This window comes from Gadus macrocephalus, chromosome 13 (genome assembly GCF_031168955.1).
Source record: "Gadus macrocephalus chromosome 13, ASM3116895v1".
NCBI classification, from domain to species: Eukaryota; Metazoa; Chordata; class Actinopteri; order Gadiformes; family Gadidae; genus Gadus; species Gadus macrocephalus.
The window spans coordinates 14,853,639-14,869,894 of NC_082394.1; the positions used below are offsets into that span (position 1 = coordinate 14,853,639).

The window sequence follows — 16,256 nt, forward strand, 5'->3', positions numbered from 1 at the left end:
GTGTCCGGGAATGTTGGAGAACAGAGAGGACCCCTGTGCCGCAGGGGCAGCGCCGGCCGGAGTGGACTGGGAAGAGGAAGTAGAAGAGGCGGAAGGGGAGGAGTCTACGCCTGTTCCCGCATCCTGATTGGCTGGGGGGTTCTTCAAGCCGTGTCTCATGACAACAAAGGTGTCGAAGCCCAGAGCTGCGTTCATCACCAGCTATAGATCGACAGAAAACAGAAACAAACTGCAACCTTAATACAGTACAATCATCATATGTCTGCCTGTCCATCTTGACATAAAACAAAAAGAGACCAAACCACACTGGACTTGACTCAGACTGCAGGGAAAGCTAGCCCGCCCAATCGACTTTGCCGACCACTCTGTTTCACAGCCTCTTTTTCAGTGTCAAAGCTAGACTGCAGGTGCTACCTACCAAATATAATCTGGCATTATGGTACACTGCACACCACCATCCACACTGTATAATGCACTCAGACTCTGGCCATCAACTCGAATCAGTTACCCATATTGTAAATGGCTGTACTACGTACAAAGGACTTTATATTGCACGCCATGACCAAATGGTTCTTATAGTAAGCCTTCTTATTGCTAGCACTGTTAAGGAAGCATTTCCAGAAAATATGATCATGCTAAACAACTCTGCCAAGGTTGTTTAGCAGCTCTATTGATGTGCTTTGTAATATCCACAACACCCCTGGCCTGAAGTGGTGCTTTTCAACAGAGACGGAAGGGAAGTGCTGTTACATGAAATAGGCTGTGTGTATGATCTCTCTACATTGCCTTTAACGATAAAATCATGAAGTACCAGCCCATTCTGGCAAAACGAAGTGACCTAGGCTATCAATGCAAGCTAGTGGGATAGATTTTTGGTATTTCCACAATCTTGTTTTCAGTGGATTAAGGCTGGCAGTGCTCTCCAGCAGTGTGTGTGTGTTGGTAGTCACCATTAGCTTTGAAGACAATTAAAAACAAAAAATCACTTCACATCTTAAAATAATCATGTTACCTTATCTGCACAATGGGGTTGCAGCTAGAATTTCAGATGGCAGCAAAAATTGCCTATTTTGTTCATTGGGTGAATGGCCTCTGTTCAAGTCATGCGTCATGCACTTGGTGCTTGAGCCCCCTTGGTGCTTAAACTCACAATGACATAATTACAAACCCCTTCAAAATTGATGTTTTTGAACAGAGCTGGAAGCGTAAAGCAACTCTTAAGATGAAAAATAAAAGAAGGAATAAACCTACTTAGTTCTACTGAAGTACTCACAGGTTCAATAAGCAACAAACCCTTTTCTGTTTTATTGTGTAAAATCTAAAGTCGTATTCTTCAAGTAAAAGTTCCTGTCTTTAAGGACGTTGAACCTTTCACTGAACGTTTAGTGCTTAGCCATGTTGCCACAGTAACGGGTCTACCGACAGCATGTCAACTATTAATGTCTTGGCCGTGTTCGCTATGTGCGCTCATTGGGCTCACTGCAAGCTACCGTGACCATTAAAAAAGCTGCAGCGATGAGGACAATTCTACAGCAGACGCAAAACACTTAACAGGAAACAATAATTCTTGAGTTGGGCCATCGAAGGTCAAAGCTGTTTACAACTGCTTGGCCACTAACTGAATTCCATTCAGCAAATGTTCTGCTCCAAAGAGAAAACCACTATTATGTGTTGTGCTTTCTACTCACATTAAAGGCATCGAATACGTTCCCTATGTAAACTGACACCCTTAACTCGGTTAGGACATTGGTTGCGCGCTAACTTTCAAAAGTATTCATTTGGTGCTGGGCGGTCGCCAGGTTTATGACCTTCTATATTCTGAATTTAATATTGAGCCAGATTAAGCCGTCACTGTTGTGTTTTGATGAATTAGAGCTTGAAAGGAATCTTAACTGCCCAAAAAACATGTCCCTCTTACAGTATTCCAAACTCTTTGCGAGAGCTTCAGTTAGAGTGTGAACGTCAAACTAATTTGCTGCTTAGATCTCGTGCAACTCCAAACCTGTTCAGTCTGTGGGGTGGACATGTGTACGTACTACGTAGCTTCCTGGACATCACCCATTTACCTACACACGTTTTGTGAACATCAATTGGTTTCCTACAGTGTGTCGCCCTCGATGGAGTTTCTTGAATGAATGGCTGCCTTGCACTAGTCTGTGGCCAAAACTCCTCCAACTTCTTCAACCTTCAAGGAACCTTCAGGAAAAACATTTTGGAGGTGAACTAGCCACCGAGATCCTAACCCTTGTGGCATAGAATATCGGGCGTTGGCGGGGTCATTTGCCCCCCACCTACTACTATGCAACACCCAATGGCCGTTTGAGGAACTACACGCTAGTCCCTTCTTCCTTGGCTTCCCAAACAGACCAGTCCCTTCCACTGGAAGTACGGTACCTTCCTCTGGCTGGCGGCCACCACGGTGGGTAGCCAGCGGCTCTCCCTAGTGTCCATGAGCAGGAAGACCACGTCGTGCTGGGAGACCAGCTTCTCCAGCTGCTCCACGTCCTTCTGGGCCTGTGCTAGCGTCTCGGCAGAGAAGTCCACCGGGTGGCCCGGCATGGGGATGCTCATGTTGTAGCCCCGGGTGTTCTGCAGGTGGGGGGGAGGGTGAAGGGGTTATTTCAATGAATGCTTTGAAACAATTGACATTCAATCTGCATTGCCTTCAATTATATGTATTTTGGTCATTATTTTCTATAAGTCCACATCAATTTTGTATATAAAAAAAAAAAAGATCCACGCGCCACTCCAAGTCAATGTTGCCTTTGGAAAATTCATGCAAGGCTTCGCAAGACGGCCGGTTTGTGGTGGTTTGGGCTCAACATGAACAGTAAATGATCCCAAAGCAAGGCTCTGTCACACTAAATTTGTACCGGCTGCCAAATTTGTACCGGGCGCGTCATCCATACGTAGTCCATTCCAAACCTGCCTGTCAGCAGATGATCGCGTCGTCCGTTGCCGGGCAGGTTTCAAAAAACATTTGCGCTCATGTTGCCAAAGACGAAATAACATAATACAGAAAACGGATCTAGATAACACTTGTTTTTACTTTATATTTGTATTGTATTTAATTGTTTAATCAAATATAGCAAGTAAACTGAGTGTTTAAAGCAGGTCAAGGACGAAATAGCACAATACAGATAACGGATCGCTAGATAGAAGGTTCGCGAATGTTCGTGAACCTTTCACGTCATTCGACGCGATGCAACGGACGAAGCGATCATCTGTTGCCAGGCAGATTTGGAGTGGATTACGTATGGATGACGCGCCCGGTACAAATTTGGCAGCCGGTACAAATTTAGTGTGACAGCTCCTAGCCCTCCAATCAACGGTAGGGCTTTGACTCCGAACTTCGTTATTCGAATAAAATTCTAATATCAAAAAATAAATCAAAAATTCGAATGAATATTAGGCAGTCATTATTAATCAAACCTGTTATGGGCAGGCCAAGAGGGAGGGACGTCGGAGAACCTGACGCAGTCTATTCATAATATTGTAATGACCACGGAAGAGGCAGTGAATGAAGTATTGATTAGACAGCGATTTATTAGAAACCTAATAAACCGTTGGAATACACAACACCGGTGACCATAGCAACGCGGTAAACACATCTCGTGAAGCCCAATCCAGGTCTTACTGAAGGCATTTAATGGTCAAAATATTATTAATAGATATTCGAATATATTCTAATATTAATATTAATAAACAAACAAACTTCGAATATGATTTTTGGGAAAAAGTCAAAGCCCTAATAAACGGTGTGCATAAGGAGACCCGGCAGAGGAACCGTGTGGCCGTGTGCGGAGAGCTCCGTCATCAAAGCCGGCAGGTTGAAGCATACACTCCTTACAGAGGGTCAAGTCACCCAGACTGAATTTATAATGACCCAGATCTTGACCAACTCAATCGAAGCGAGCTGGGTGAGGGAGAGAGAAACTAGAGAAAGATGAACAAAGAAACGGAGGGATAAATATCCGCTGCTCGATGAGGACGTTGACCAGATGAGGGCAAACAAATCCGAGAACAAACACTTATTTAGGTTGAAATGGGCTCTGTCTGGAGACAGCCACAGCTTATGTTAGTTCCTTTGCATCAATTTGGAATATGTGCACATTGCAAATGCAAAGTATAATCATCTTCAGTTTGCTGTAGTGTTGAAAACAATGTAACATAATATCCGAAAATAAGGGCTCATTATCCTCCACTCCGACATTGGCTGTGACTCTCCGTGCAGAACAGCAGCATTTTACTCGGCCAAATGTATAATCAAATCTGCATCACCTTTGGCGTGAAAACTATTTAGTTAGAGCTATTGTGTCTGAGCTATAATTGGAACCACAAGAAGGCAGAGAGGGACACAAATATTGCGAGATAGATAGACCATTGCGTTTTTAATGACAACCAGGCTCTCCTGAGAATAATGCCTTCCAAAATCGTACCACAACTTGACAAGCTATAAGAAATGAGTAGAGAAAAAGACGAATCCTTCAAATACAAAGTCTGAAGTGAGTCTAGCATCATGGGTTCTTTCAGGGTCATGTTCTGAAGAGTCATGTTAAGCATTTAGGCGGAGAAGTCACACACTACGCTTCTAGGGTATTATATTTGTATAGAAAGGCTCCCTAACCTTTCCCGGAAGGTTAAATAAACAGATTTCACTATCTTTTTTTAAATGTCAGTGTTGATATCATAAACCTTCAAAAAGGCGTGGCCAGTGTGTCGACAAAACATAAATAGAACCTTACCTAGAAAAAAGTTTGTGTTAAACACGCACATAGCGTCACTCTGATCCTTTGTAAGCAGACAATGCGTGCAGTTTGAATGTTTTCATGACCTGCCACAACCGTTTTGGGAGCCTTTGCAAGTCTTGGATGAGTCCTTTTCATGCCTCACATAGTGAGGGCTCCAAGCCAAGTCCACGAGAGACAAGCGGAGGGCTTACATATAGAAAGTCATGCTGGGAGTGAGAGCACAGATAAACCGTGGCAAAACTTTTTTGGCAAATGCCAGACCATTGTGGTGTGTTGGCGGGAGGCTTAAAGTGACGCAAAGAGAAAGAGAAAAGGGGAGGGAGAGCGAGACAGAGAGAGAGTGTGAGAGAGATTGAAACCCAATCGGGGATTGGTGGTAATTCATCTTTTTGTACCAGCAATTACATCACAACCTATGAGTCCACAGAGTGAGACAAACTGGGACTTCCGGCTAACTAGAAGGGGGCAGGGGTCGTGGGGGTAACTGCTGATACAGCGGCCAAATCAAAGTGAGAAAGGGCACTGCAATTTCACTGATCAAGACGTAATTGTGATTGTCAGAAAACCAATTTCATATATAAGCACTTCAGATAAACAATATGATGCGCACATACAATAATGTGCACATTGAAATTCCCTCTTGGGCTCAGCAGGATGTTGATTTTCATTATCACCAACAAGACACACAGCATGAATAAGCATGCGTTGTCCGACGCATGCGTTGTGAAAGTGTTTTCAGGATGGGGGATTTCTTCCACATCGACACATGGCCCTCATGGGTCTTGCTTATTGTGCGTTTCCTTAGTGATGGACTGACATTTCCCTCCCATGCAGGGGGCTTAGTGTAAACCCTATCCTGCTCCTTAATTAACCAAATAATGAGACTGCCAGCATAAACACGCAATAATGAGAGCATTTCATTTTCTGCAAGGTCGGCTCACATCACAGCGCAGACACGACCAATCAAAAAGGGAATATGTTTATCCACCGAGATTAAACTGACACAATGAGCAAAACAAGCAAACATCCATCATTGTCAGCCATTATCAGTAATTCCTTGTTATTATAGTTAGCCAAACCAGGGAATCAGACCAACAATCAACAAGTTGAAAGAGAGTTATTTCACCTATTAGTCTGACTGAAGACATGTAGACTACTGTTAATAACAAACTTTCTGATTAACCACCATCAACTACTCACCACTCCTGGGAAGATTTTGGTGAGTCGATCGGCAGCTGCCGTTGCTTTGGATTTGCCCCCTCCAAGGCAGTCCTCAAACTCGTACAAAGGCTGCCGGACCGGGTTGGAGTAGGAGATCTTTGCGTTGTCGACAAACGTGATGTGACGTACACCCCATCCCTAGAGAGGAAGGATGAACAGGTATTGCCAACACAGTACAATATATGTTTTTGTGGTTATTTTTCATTTAATACTGAATGACTGGTAGTACATGTGAAGAAACTGTTTTTTAACCCTTTGGTAATGTTTTCATTATATGGTAATAATAGGTCTGATCATTTCATATGAGAGATATTCTTATTTTGTTTTCTTGCTTCCACTGTGTTTTCCTTTTCAGTGATTTTTCAACAGCACTTAATAAATAATGGGCTGTGTGAGGACAATGGGGACCAAACAAAAATACACAATCCCTTTGGGAAAAGTATCTGGGGGACACAATTCCTTGGGGATGAATAACATGAAACTGAGCTTTTTCAGATCATTTTCATTATTGGGACAAAATACCAAATAAGGATAAAAGCGTCTTTCAAAAACAGCTTTGAAATCTTTAAGGATTAACAGCTGTTGAAATATTTCATGGCAGCATGAGAGTTCGGACAGCAACAGAAACATGACTAATCCTGTGCTCAGGGACTCTGAGATGAGAGACAGTGTTAATCCCACAGGGTTGAGGATTTGACGGAGCCACTTTAACGCCCCACAGCTAAACATGCTCTTGTTTAGACCGTTATGTCCGCCCGCGTCGCCATGTTCCGAGGGAAATAAACAGAGGGTCAAAAGTAAAATGTCCAAAAGTGTTCATTCATTCGTCATCCATCCATCCATCCATCCATCTGTACCATGAGAGTCCTGGCTACGTTGCAGCCCAGAGTCCCAGCCCCGAGCAGCAGACACTTGGTGCTGACCACCTTGTCTAGATCCAGGGAAGGAACCAGCCTCCATCGCATGAGCTTCAAGTTGAGGTCCACCGAGGACTCCGCAAGCCTGGAGGTAGACAGTATGACGTGCACGGAGAAACACTCACACAGACCCGGTTTAAATACGATGATGAGTGGTAATTATATGAGTCACAGTGTGCAGGGACTATAATCGACTCAATCACCTAATTTCTAACGATCCAAGTCGAAATACTGTAGTCGATACCGTTACCATAACATGTCTTATTATGTTATCTCGCTTGAAAGAATATGCAACCTGAGTCTCAAAATGAGTTCTAAGGTGATCTAATGTGTTAAATATGTGGCAGCAATCAATTCCATTCCGATTACCATTGTTTAAATGTATGTGTAACTAATACCCTGTCATTTATTACAAGGAAATGTATTCAGCTAGTAAGTGATTTTGTTGAGACCCAAATCTGGAGATTACTGCAGTCATTTATATATTGAAGTCCTAAGGTTTTCCACACACCTTCCTTGTTATGGATGGGTTAATCAATGGTATTCATCAAGCTTACCTTTTGGGGTCCATACATTCGCTGAGGTTCACCATCCTGGGACTCATGGCGTTCTTGGCGTTCTTTTCCCAACCCACGCTCTTGGGACACACTGCAATATCGAAACGTTAGGTCAAATTATACAATGGAAATAACACGCCAATACAAGACGAACATTCCAGCTGGTCTCTCACTAGACCCAGAACATACTCATGGGGATTGAACGTTGCTGACCACCTGAAGAAACCCCGGCCAGCATCCGGTGTAGGAAATCAACCGGAAACTTTTTACCAGACCTGATCTGAAGGGAGCGTCTACAGGCTATGAGGGCCAGTAGGTGGCATCTAACATCCACCCATCCCAACAACAATCCTTGCATCTTCTTTTCAACTGCCACTTGTTCCGTTCATGGCTGGAGTTTGATCTCATTCCATTCAAACACCGGGTAAGTGCATTTAAAACTGCACTATAATTAAAAAAAACATTATTCAGTTCTGCAAAACAGTTTTGAACAACTTCTCTGACGCAACCCTCCATTTCCCTGAGGCTCTAGCCAAAGCTGCTGCCTTTCTACCAAACAAATTAACCTTTTGTTTTTGTAAAATTGGCTTTGTCCCCTGCATCCCACCTTGTATGTGTTCTGGTGCCGTTCATATCCATTTGAATGTCGATTCAAAATGATGGAACCAGGTTTGCAGACTACCTTCATTAGTATTATGTTAACAGGATAATGAAGGATAATGAAGGATGCCAGAGCAAATGAGCGAGCAGTTCGTTCAGAAGATGCCCTTTCTTCCTGACCTGCAGTGGTCAGAATTCAATCGATACTGCTTACAAAATAGCCAAACGAAAAGTGTCTGTCAAATAGAGTAACGGAACCTCCTATAAGGACAGTAGCAGTAAAGGCAATCAGTATATCTTTGCTAAACAAAACGACAGCACTCATTGTGGTGACGAAGAGGTCAGAGCTCATTACCAGCAACCAAACAGTCTGGTTAACAACGTTATTGCCGTCATCGAGAGAGCTGCTATAATGTCATCAGCACCACCATATGGACAGCGCTAGCATATATTGCAGCGGTTCACGGTTAGAAAAGTGGACACTCACGCACATATACATGCACACCCAAGGTCACCTGAGTTGTGGGGCACCTCAGGAAGTTGGACTTGGAAGATGATGCTATGCTGAATGGATCGGCTGCCCTGAAGTGTTCTGTCCCTGAAGCACAGCACCTCCACCTTGTCCACCTTAGAAGCCCTGCAGGAAACACAGGCATGAGTCACAACAAATAGGTACTCACCCTAATTCATACCGGAGAGGGTCAACAGGGTAGCATTTCATCTTTTAGTGTCCATACTTGATGTTTAATATTATATGAAATTGACATAGTTCACTATGACAATTGTGCATTATATTAAATGTATACATAATATTAATCTGCTTTTAATGAGGGATGCACATTTGAGGTCCAATTAAGTAATTAATTCATGCGAATATGAATCCATTAATAGAATAAGAATCTTTACATACATATACAGAACCCACATACATTTGATTTGACCGGATTATAATGGGCATGTATTTAGTGTCTCGTGCTAAAAGAGAACAACTGCCGCCTTCAAATGCACCTCACACAGAATCCAATCCAGAATGTGTCTTAGCTCAACTGGGCATGGACAAATGACGCAACAAAAAAACACATGACAAGGAAGTAGCCTAGTAACCCAGTAAATCACTGAGTAACTTCTTGTCCCCTTAAAATGGCGGCGTTTCTTAATACATTGACTTATTAAAAGTAATTTATTCAATTACAATTCAGCTTCAATTTAAATATGGTGGTCTAAACTTGATCAAACTTTTTTTTGCATTACAAATTCTATGGCGGAATATGATCAAGTTTATAGCTTGAAAACGACAGACCCAGTGGTCCCTTTTCCCTCTTCGTTCCAAAAGACTCAACTCCCTAGCACGTCGTGCTACAGATCACTCCACTGGCTCCCTAGCAGCCCACAACCCATTCAGTCAGTGAGGGGGCGATCAGCCTTGGACACTGTAGCTGCAGCCATGCACATCACATCTCTCCTCTGTTTCCTCGTGTCCCTACACGCCCTGTGAGGTCCACTGTGACCAAGGAATGAGGTCTGGTGTATGACATCAAACTGCAACTCATCTCCAGCTCAGACACCTTCAAGAGTGTCTGGACTACTCCCATAAGTGGTGCCGGCTTGGTGGATGGAGCGACTGATCTCTATAGGATCTGCAATGTTTTAACAATCCCTCAATGATCTACACAGAATAAATGTCACCCGAGAACATCAGGATCAGTCAGATCAACTGACCTGTGCACTTTGTTACTATAGCACTTAACATTTAAAGTGATCGTTATTTTTTGCGAAAACCCTGAATAGGCATTTCTTAATCTACTGAACCTGATTCATATTATTATCTTAGCAACAGCACTCGGTTGAGTTTTTATAATGTTGCTTTTGCAGCATTTTTTTTTGTATTTGTTCCAATATTGGCTCTATGGTTTGATTAGTCTCTTTGGTCGCTTAGAATAAAAGTATCCGCTATATGACTCGTCTCTTTCTCGCCCTCCTTTTTGTGGCTAGAGAATGTGATGACAAACACTTAACACAGTTAGCCTCATATGGTACAAAGTGACTTAGGTCAACATACAAGCAGTGAACCAACAAGACGCTATGAGGCTACACTGCATGCAGAGCTTCTTCAGCCAAGCCAAGATAAACAGTCGGCATTGATGATGATGGAGGTATGTGAGGTGTTCTGAACTGGCGACCACAGAGATTTTATAAAATCGCAAGATATTTCAGAAGATCTACTGATCTCACATGTTTCTGACATCACTCCTGAAACACACCCATCTATACAAAAATAAATCCAGAAAGAGTGTGCGGGCGTGTTTGCTAAACAACGAGGCCTATATTTTATGGCCCTTCGTCCAGTTAACTGTAACCTGCCTCCATCCGTTTTCTTTACACTAACAATAGACCCAGATTAAACAGCCAACGACAAAGATAAAGTATCTAGAAGGTTTACTGCCAACTGTATCTGAGAATTTACAGCCTCAATTGCACTTTGCAAAGGTATGAGGTATGAATGGCTCATGCTTCAGGCTTATCTCCGTCATATAAATATATCCCTGTGAACTAGCAACTTTGAAAAAAACCCACAACATATAAACACATACACGTATGAGTACATTTAAAACCACACACATAGCTTTATACCATTGGTAAGCCAGTAGGATCAAGAGGTTCCTCAGAGGCCACCCCGGATGTTGGGACAGAGTGCATGGATCATAGACGCCCACGGTAACCTAGAAAAGCCAAACATAGTCTGTTTACACAGGCAATGATGCAAACTGTCATCCAAAACGCCTGTGTTTAAAATCTGAAGAGAGATTTAAAACCCATGACATGGAGTTGCAAATAGCGGTGTGTTTTAACTGTGTGTAGGTGGTGTGGATTGCGAAGCAAAATACAACAATTTATAGCAAAGGTTACCATATCCTGTGAGTGAGAGTAGAATAAAAGATTGGGAAGATCTAGGAACACGGACGTACCTTCTTCTTATCGGTCAGGAAGGTTTCCCACTCCGCCAGGGGAGCAACCTGCACGCCTTCGTCTGTGTACCTGACCAGGAAGTAGGGCACCGCGGTGGTCCCACTCTGACTGCACAGACCGTCGTAGGCCCCCTGCAGGGCTTCGATCTAAACAAGTGAATAGATACATTGTCATCAATTCAATAAGAAAATAGCTTGGAAAACAAGGAGGGCGATATTCCGGAATGCTTCCGAACACTGGGTTGACCTGGCAGGTCCTGCTTTATTCATATCTTCAGGAGATATAAATAGATAAGTGTTCAATTATCTTTAATGTTCGATTCAAATAATAAAATTAAAATCAATACATCCGAGGTCTCATTAATATATTAAAGTGCAAAAACATGTAGCCATATGTTGCCTTGGTTTTCTCGAGACACACTTGGCCAGCCCAGGTTATAAAACCCTCATAAATTATTTCCGCGTTCCCTGGTGAGGCATAGGGAAATACTCTGGTGGCCTCGCACCGATTGAGGAGTGGCTCCAGCCCTGGCCCCTCCATGTCCCTTCAGTGCCCCGCTGGGAGGAACGAATGCCTCAAGGACCTCGACCCGAGTTCTCATTCAGACTTCTACATCTTTTTGATTGGTCACAGGAATATTTTATTGATCCTTTCAATGCGCTATCTATTTATATCTCCAAAAGCAAAGTTGCCGAGATGAATAAAGCATGAGCAGCCAGGTGGGCGCTGTGTTCAGAAGCCTTCCAGAATATTGCCCACTTTGTTTTCCAAGCAATTCTCTTAAGCCGGAAAGAAAATGCTTTGAAAAGCATATTTTTGGTTGAATGTCTTCTTAAGTAGCAGTATTAGTGCACAATGCCTTATTTCAAGAATCTCATTTCTGAAAAGCTTAATCTTTGATAAAAATAGAGATTTATACGATTTTGAAATGGGTGTGTTAACGACCAATGCATCAGGCGACTGCCCTAATGATTCATAGTTGGTTAGGTTCTGTCTGCGCTGCCACAATTCATTAGGCTGTTGTCTATCGATATTAGGGTGCATATTAGGGGGAAGAGTGGTGCATTTAGTGGCCTCTAGTATAACAGATGCCAATAAAGTAGTAAAATATCATTTATATGTAATAAGCCACACACTATGGCGTTACACTATGTATTCTAGAAGCTTAACCCGTTTCAGATGCGGACATCCACATCAACTGGCAGATCCTAATTCATTCATCCCGTCAACTTGGCTTCATGAGACATAAATAAAATTATCTATAATGTTCGATTCAAATATTAATTTGAATAAATACATCCGAGTATTGATTTAACAACATATGGCTCCTCACCACTAGTTGCTACCACATTTTACACACTGGACCTTTAACAGCAGCATTGTATACAGTGAATACACTGTGTGGGGAGGAAAGGGCACAAAAATGCAATTTCAGATCCAAAGAGGTTGGATTGTCGCAATCATTTTCAGACTGAAAAATAGGATCACAGGCCAAAGCAAAGAAACTGCATGTTAACTGTCTGGGCTTTACACAGCCATCAGTACAGCCAACAACAATTACATAGCAGCTACTTTGAAACCGATCAACCTCTGAAAGCACAGACAAATAGAACAACCTAGCCATCAACCCACTGGGCAATGCCAGCCCTTAAGATAGATTTAGTACACTTAATAGTGAGGACGTAGATAATTGTTTGTCATTAAGGCAGGTATAAATCTGCCTTCATGACAAATAAGGATAACATATCCTTTATGAGTGGATCCATTGACGGCCGCCCCACCTGTTTAGCAGAGAAAACGTCTTGCAGAAGAGAGGGCTGCTGCAGAATCTTTATCCCCTCGGGGAAACAGAGTGCAGGGAAGCAGAACCAATAGTAGAAATGGTATTTCTTCAAATCCTATGGAGGGGAACGGTAGACAGAAAGAAAGAAAGATAATATTAAAAAAAAAGTAAGAAAGAGCATGGGCAGGAAAATAAACAATGAGAAAGAAAGACCAAGCTACAAATCCAATATCTAAAAGATATACGCACAGCAAAGGTGAGCAGAAGGAATTTGCAGAGAACTGAAGGGTCCTTCATCGCAGCCCCAGACTGAATCGCATCCCATATCTGGAAAAGATTCAAAGAAAAACAAGCTTAGCAGACATGTAACGTCGAAATGATAATTTAGCTTCAATAAAGCGACATAACATTTCTTGTGTTCTTACTTAATCAAATGAATATAAAGGAAATAGATCCCATGAAATTGAGATTACAACCTAAACCCGGTGGATAGGAGTTCAATTGACATTCATTTCGGTGAACTTCAGAGTGTGCGTGCATCTGTGACCAGTGTATACACTGTGGTGATTCCTTACCTCTTGAGCCTGTTTCTCCAGCAGACCTTTCTTATCAGTGGTCTTGAAGGCATCCAGGGTGTTGGTGTTGTACAGAGTTCCTACAGCTGGACAGCAGCGCGCTGGGGTTTTTCCATCCCTGAGTGACGAGGCAATAACTCATGTTTACGACGCGCTACATCACGTACAAACATCAGAATAACAGCAGGAATTTAAACTATTATATGTATTTATATTACAGCGATTTTTGGGGGAAACAAGAATACATTGAAGGATGGTTTCAGATTCACAGATTGTAGATTAAAGCGATAGCCCATTTTTTAGCAATGAATTGCAATGATCAAACCTATCTGATCAAGTTATTAAATTAAATATTACGCAAATTGGTTGACACATGCAGTGTAGTTGATGTGTTCAAATTTATAATACTGTATAAATGGTCACTATAATATACTGCATAATTGGGCACAGTACCTAGTTACATACTTGGTCATCATGAAGGAAAATAAACTGTATTGTGAAACAATTTCTCTGTGCATTCTACATTCTTCATGAAATAAATATCAACATTTTAAGAAAGTTACATTGAAAATAATATAACACTTACACATCAAATGCACTGAACTCTAAAGTGAGACGTGTAGGCAAGCTGATTGGGTCACCTGTAAAAAGCCGAAAAAAAAAAAAATGACATTTCACAAGACAGGACATTTCCTCATATTCCAACTATAGAATCATTTCTAGTTTCCAATCCTCAAATTATGAAAGACAAAATATTTTAAAAATAAAGCCAATTCATACAATGCATACTAGCTTAACTATTGCGCCTCAGCTCACCATTATAGTAGTAGCCTTTGATACATTTCGGGCTTTCATCCAGCCTGTAGTCATTTAGTTTTTTCTGAGTGAGTTGGTGCCAGAAGCCTGCCTCCAAAGCGCTGCAGAAGGGAGCGAACTGCAACTTTGCGTCCACTGGAGAAGACCCGGCTTCACCAGAGCTGGACGCCATTGAAAATGTACTAATAGGCTAATTTAACCAAACTGGAAAGGAAAACATTTTACTGGTTACCATACAATATTGACACTTGACATAGCTTAATCATGAATTTAAGAAAAAAAGTTGTGGTTGTATCACACAGAACTGTTACTTCCTCTTATCGAGAAAGCTGAAGGGATTGAATCAAAATTATGAAAATATGTCAAAGATATATATTGTTATGCCCCTTAGCTCAACAGACCACAACCAAAAGCGAGATGACACCTTAACATAAGTTCTACGTGATTAATAAATACCCCTAAAAATAGTTAGCTTTGTATTATTTTTCATGAAATAATAAGTCTGGCTTTTTGTAGCCTATATCTTTCTACTAAACTGTCCTACAAAACACGCAATGTGGTGGGCTGGTTCAGTAACATAATGATTAGGTACTGACTAGCTGCTGGATATGTGTGGTAATGTGATTAATGGGTGAGGGAAAATTGTTGTGACAAAAAGCAGTATCATGCTGACAGCTAATGTCACGTTAGTTTCACATCAACAGCAAGTTAAATGGATTAAGATTCCTACATCAAAACTCAAAAACAGCAGGAAAAGCAGTTTTCCCGAAGTATCCGTTCATATCTTGAGACCTATAGACGCAACTCGCAATCCCATAAAATGTACACTTACCAAAAGTATCACTTCCTTGTTGAGATCATGTGACCGGAGCGTCGTATAAATAAAGCAGTGCAGTCTGGGAAGTCTGGATGACAGCCAAGTTGTGGCTAACAACATTAGCTTATCTGACGTGTAGTATGCATTTCAAGGAGCGTGCACCATTGAATAAACCACAAAATACCAAAACAAAAACAAGAAGGCGAAAACAAAAAAGCAAGAGAATACCGACAAGAACCTGTACGCGCCGCTTCTTTTCATTTGGACTAGTGGGGGGGTGCTCTTGGTGTTAACCAGTACGGAATGCAGTCTAACGTTACCTCTACCTTGACATGATCTCTCACAACCTCAAAAAGAATGAGAAAATGCGAAACCACACATTGAAGTGTCTCAATCTTACGAATGGATTAACATTTAGTAATGTCCTATTCCCAATAGAAGTAAACCGTATAGCTTCAGTTTAGCAAGTGCAGGCGCGGAGCAGTTTCAGCATATCTGACAACATTTCTTCCATTCAAGTTAGGTCAGTTTCTCCTGCGATGTCATTGGCTGGTCGGAAATGTGGACTACAAGGTGGATTACTTGAAACTTTTTTTTTGCTGTCTAAACCGTTGAGTTAGCTTACATTTGGCCGATATTTTGTACTAATGTATAATATTATGTAATAATAATGTAATATAATGTCAAACCAATGTATATAATAATTATGTATTGCACTTATCAATCTGGTAAGAAAACAGAAGCCTCAATAATATCCTGCCAAATCTATAATGTGTCCCAAGCCAATCCTTCTATCCGTCGAATTTCAATGAATTGGCAGGTTTGATGGTTAAGTTAACCGGCTGTTTTTATTTGGCTGCATGCTTGTCTGTCCTCTACGGAATGCAGAGCACACAGAATACATCGTCGTATGCATAGGGGACGTATATGAAGGTCTTGGAAAGTCATCCGATTATCTGCTCCTATTTTGTTTTCCAGTCATCCTCTGCTGGTACCCGCATAACACAGAATGATGACCGACCTCATCCGAAGAGTTCATGTTGAAAACTGCTGTACCGTGATGTTGCTTAAATAAAGAGCAAATTCTCTGTGCTTACTATATGTGTTTGTAGTACTCAAATATTCATGTACTTTCCATCTCAACCACGTCCATGCATTTGAAAACTTTTTTTTTTTTTTTTAAAGCTGTGGCTTTATTTTAGTCTCCTGGAATCTCTCAGAACAAATCCTTCTGCTATATTGAATGTGATCC

The 16,256-nt window shown here is 41.7% G+C and overlaps 1 protein-coding gene and 1 long non-coding RNA gene across 2 annotated transcripts in view; one reads left to right on the top strand and one right to left on the bottom strand.

Annotated features, from left to right (window-relative positions):
• atg7 (ATG7 autophagy related 7 homolog (S. cerevisiae)) overlaps positions 1–15,489 on the bottom strand; it is a 42,209-nt gene extending 26,720 nt beyond the window's left edge. Inside the window, exons 1-14 of the mRNA XM_060069521.1 lie at positions 15,020–15,489; positions 14,188–14,391; positions 13,958–14,012; positions 13,372–13,489; positions 13,046–13,123; positions 12,795–12,911; positions 11,013–11,159; positions 10,678–10,766; positions 8,562–8,683; positions 7,447–7,537; positions 6,830–6,974; positions 5,952–6,110; positions 2,395–2,589; positions 1–201 (exon numbers count right to left, since the gene is read on the bottom strand). The exon at positions 1–201 is cut by the window's left edge and continues 45 nt beyond it. Coding sequence (XP_059925504.1) covers positions 1–201; positions 2,395–2,589; positions 5,952–6,110; positions 6,830–6,974; positions 7,447–7,537; positions 8,562–8,683; positions 10,678–10,766; positions 11,013–11,159; positions 12,795–12,911; positions 13,046–13,123; positions 13,372–13,489; positions 13,958–14,012; positions 14,188–14,359 — 1,689 coding nt within the window. The 5' untranslated portion in view covers positions 14,360–14,391; positions 15,020–15,489. The remainder of the gene's footprint in view (positions 202–2,394; positions 2,590–5,951; positions 6,111–6,829; positions 6,975–7,446; positions 7,538–8,561; positions 8,684–10,677; positions 10,767–11,012; positions 11,160–12,794; positions 12,912–13,045; positions 13,124–13,371; positions 13,490–13,957; positions 14,013–14,187; positions 14,392–15,019) is intronic.
• Positions 15,444–16,180, top strand: LOC132470714 (uncharacterized). The gene is made up of 2 exons (XR_009528692.1): positions 15,444–15,577; positions 15,983–16,180. It is a non-coding gene; the product is annotated as an uncharacterized LOC132470714 (long non-coding RNA).
• The last annotated feature ends 76 nt before the right edge of the window (positions 16,181–16,256 follow it).